A 4,505-nucleotide genomic window follows, 5' to 3' on the forward strand; every position below is an offset into this window, starting at 1 on the left:
ATACTGCATCACTTATATTGAAATCAATATACGTATATTTATGTATGATAGAATGCGAAATAAAAATATTTATTAATATCTAGATAAGACTATTTATAGACACCCTTAGAATAGGCAATCCTTGTATAATACGCATGTATTATTAATTATTGCATAAGTAGACCGCGAACTAAATCACCCCTTCTTTCATTTTATCCCGAAATTATTATTCTTATCTTATGCACCAACCGACCCTAAGGGGTTATTTGGTATGTGGGATAGGTTAAATAATTCCTGGATTAGATGCCATTATTTTATTCCGTGTTGGGTAGAAATTTTAAATTAGGGACTAGTAATCTCAGGATTAATTAATCCCGCAATGTAATTATTCTATCACACATTGAGGGTGGAATAACAATCTGTTATTATCCTGTATTTGTAAAATAATTCTGGATAATATAAAATAACGTATAAACAGAAATGAAAAATAGAAACGAAATTTAATCCGAGCCCACTGAATTCACAGTGTTTCCTTAAGGAATTTAATCCCTTCCTAGTACCCAAGGTTGTGGATTATTTCCTCCCATGATAGAACGAATTACACACTGGTGTAGCGGTACTTCAAACCCCAGTGTTTCAGCGAACACAAAGATCAGTAGCAAATCACACTTACTGCTGCTTTCTTGGAAGTTAAAACAATGCAGAAGAAAAGAGGAGAACTCAGATATTCGTATGGAAAATTTGAGAGAATGGACTGCTATTTATAGCCAATGTTGAGCTCAAATTGAAGAGGTGCAACTCTTCAGAAGGGATGTTTACGTAAAACGGCCATAACATAAATGTCACAACATAAATGGCTATTTACGCAACAATAAACCGGGAATTAATAACGAGGAGGAAACTTAATTTTCCGTTACAAAAACGGAAAACGGATAACGAATAACCGTTGGATTTAATATTAATATTCTGTTGGATTTAATATTAATTTTCCGTTTACAAAAAATGGATATTTAATATTATAATATGTTAATATTTACTATTAACAAATGAATTTGGTCCAAAAAATTAATCAATCAATCATTTGACCAAGTCCGAATCCAAAGCCGAGCAGAGCAACGACGGCGACGGCGCGAGGCTTGCCTTCTTCTTAACTCTTTAAGAGTTACAAGAAGAGCAATTGTATATATTCCCATCAAATACCTTTTCCTCTTCCAATATGGGACAATGCCCCATTGTCAAGGAAGGAATCTCAAATGAAACTCAAATATTTTATTTATCCTCCATTTCCTATTCACTCTCTTTTAAGCTACATTAAGCTTAAAAAACCAACACAATCTCCGGATTAGTTAATTCCGGGATAAACACTAAAATGACAACGATGCCGTTCTCCAAGGCTCTTCCCCCAAGATGTTTTATACAAGCCAAGGTTAAAACTGCAAATAAAAATTTATCTCAACTTATCTGGTATGCACCAAACACATGTTTATTTTATACCCAGTATATTCCATTTTTAGGCTAATGAACCAAATATTTACCAATAAAAATATATTTATTAAAAAGTTCCGTCATTATTTAATCTCTGTATTATAATCCCGAGATAACGGGTTGCTCTACCGAACAAGTGGGACCCATTAGTCCAAATGTCCAGCTTTGAAGAGTCTCACACAAATCTGATATGGCATGTGAGACTCAAAGTAAAATTTCTCTATAAGCGAAGTTAAAATGTGGAATATATATATATATATATATATATATATATATATATATATATATATATATATATATATAAAAGAAGGTAAACAATAAGAACATAAGAGCCAAAAAAATATAAGCCACCATAAAATATAGCCTTATCCACGCATGGCCTTTACCATTCAAAATATGGATAAACTACAAAACATAGAGATGCCAGCAGAATAAACAATAAGCAGGAAACAAAAATATTGGCTCAGTAAATATGGCGGATTCAGTAACAATTTCACTACTCTCCACTGTTCCAGTTCCAAATCCAGTACTGTCAACAAAATCTGGAGAATCTCAACTCAAATATAATGTTCTTTTTCGAGGAAACCCATGTTCTATTTCTTTGATAATTGGTACAAAATGTAGTGTAATGAGGTCATCAACAAGATTGTATGCAGGGTTGACGGAAATAGAACCAGACATTAATGAAGATCCTGTTGATAGATGGAGAACTAATGGCATTGAAATTGTAATGTTTCTCTATTCCTCTTTGATTTATCTATTTATAGTTACAAGGCAGCCCGATGCACAAAGTATCATGCATTTACGTGAAGGGCCGCACCCCATGTAGAAAGCGTATCATAACTCAAGCATGCTTTCACAACTCGAACCTATGAAATGTTCATAATTGTTCTATGAATTTGCATATAGGCATGTCATAAAGAATTGGTATTTTCGATTGTTGCAGGAAGATTTTGTGTTTGGAAAGTACGATGATCATCACACCTATTTTGAGAGTGAAGATAAAGGTACATAATCCCATTTATATGACACTATTATTATTTTGAGGACCATCAAAGGATGTGGTGCAGTGGATGAGACTGCTCTTTCCTTAACCAGATGTCTCGGGTTCAAGCCCTTGAAAAATCCTTAGTAGGGAGCGCTTTCCCCCGAATGGGGCTCTACGCAGCGCGAGTCAGGATATAGTCGGGCTCCAATGCGGGTACTTGAACACCGGGTGGGAAACTAAAAAAAGTTATTATTCTGAGGAATTAAACAATTTTTTACTACAATATTTGAATGATTAACTTTGTTGGCTTATAGTACTTTCCGTATAATTTGTAAATATGTAAAATTCTATTTCAGAAAACTTGAAAAATTCATGTCCAAACTAGTAGTTAGGGGAGAAGCAAGATGATTATATACGTAAGGATTCGGCCGAAACTAGTAACTTTAGTCTAATTCTGGATTTGTATTAAAAAATCTACTAAATATATGTGCAGAAATTAAATTCAGAACCAGTACTAACGCCTAATGTCATTATCTTAGAGTTTAGATCCCATAAAGTTCAAATCTTGGCTCAGTCGCTTCTAGTAGTTAACTTGATCCCAACTTTTAGAAAGTATCATTTTAAAGTTCAGACTTCCAGATTATGTAACTTACTATAGCTGTTAAGCCTAACAAAATTTGGTCAGTTAAATTATCACATACTTAGAAATGTAGGAAATACTTCATTTTTGTTAAGTTCTCTATAGCTTTAGTGTAACAAAAGACTTTGATCTTTATGTTCAATATGATCTCAGCTATCTGATAACTTAGTCCTATCATCTGTGGAACCAATTCATGTTTGAACTTGCATTGCAGCTACATTTTGGGAATCCATAAAAGAAGATTATGCTGCTGTTGCACCACCAACAGGATTTCAAGGTATATAACACACTACCAACCATATGATCGTTAACAATCCGTTTATTTAGTCATGCATTTCGCATAATAGTTTGTGCTTCTTTTCATCTTTACTTGTGTCGGGTGTCTATTGGATACAGTTTCTCTACCTTCTCGAGGTAGGGGTAAGGCTGCATACACCCTACCCTTCCCAGTTTGTTGCTGTTGTTATTGTCGCATTTCACATAATAAAGTTCACCTTGTTTTCTGGTGTTTCCACTATAGGTATTATTTCATGGCTATTCCTACCAGCAATTGCTGCTGGAATGTACTTCAATGTTCCAGTAAGTCGACGAAATTTGACACTCGAAAACAGCCTTTTCTAGCAAACTAAAGTCTGGTGTTTTCACCTTTTGACATGCAGGGGGAGTACTTATATATCGGAGCAGCAGTGTTTACAATTGTGTTTTGCATTATTGAGATGGACAAACCAAGTGAAGCTCACAATTTTGAGCCTCAGATATATAACATGGAACGAGGAGCTCGAGACAAGTTGATATCGGATTATAACACAATGGATATTTGGGAATTCAATGAGAAATATGGCGATATCTGGGATTTCACTGTTAAGATTCAGAAGGACGATATCATGAAAAGATAAAAGTAAAATGAAACAAATAGTGTTTTGATTCATCGACCTAATTGTATAATCAAGGTATATATGATTTCGCTCATACCCTGTGTTTTTGCCTAAAAAATTATTAAATATATACAAATAATAAATTTTGAATCCATTAAATTAGATAAGATGTGGCAGAATTGTGAATCTGAATCCATAAAGTTGAAATCCTCTGTGACTTTATCAGTTATTTCTCATGTTCTCTTGATGTTTAATGACCTTTTTTTTCCCTAGAAAAGAACTAGGAGAAGACGAAATTGGTCAATGGTCGTCTTCTATTTCTCTTAAATATATAGAGATGCAAAAACACTAAACTTTGCATGGCTCGGAGAGTTCTAAAGATGAGAAGTGCAGAGGATGTTTATGAAGGAAATTGAGAGTTGACAAGTTCAGGTAGAAGAAAACTTACTTAATATTGCATTATAGCAATTAAGATGATTGGAGTGAATGAGACTTGTGAAGTAAGATCTCTTTTCTTTAGGTGTCAGGTTATTTTGGT

At 34.0% G+C, this 4,505-nt stretch overlaps 1 protein-coding gene across 1 annotated transcript; it reads left to right on the plus strand.

Annotated features, from left to right (window-relative positions):
• LOC109232329 (photosynthetic NDH subunit of subcomplex B 5, chloroplastic) lies at nucleotides 1,847-4,061 on the plus strand. The gene is made up of 5 exons (XM_019398060.1): nucleotides 1,847-2,191; nucleotides 2,411-2,471; nucleotides 3,307-3,369; nucleotides 3,613-3,671; nucleotides 3,752-4,061. The coding sequence occupies exons 1-5, from the start codon at nucleotides 1,937-1,939 to the stop codon at nucleotides 3,986-3,988; spliced, it is 675 nt and encodes a 224-aa protein (XP_019253605.1). The 5' UTR covers nucleotides 1,847-1,936; the 3' UTR covers nucleotides 3,989-4,061.

This window comes from Nicotiana attenuata, chromosome 9 (assembly GCF_001879085.1).
Source record: "Nicotiana attenuata strain UT chromosome 9, NIATTr2, whole genome shotgun sequence".
In the NCBI taxonomy this organism is placed as follows: domain Eukaryota; kingdom Viridiplantae; phylum Streptophyta; class Magnoliopsida; order Solanales; family Solanaceae; genus Nicotiana; species Nicotiana attenuata.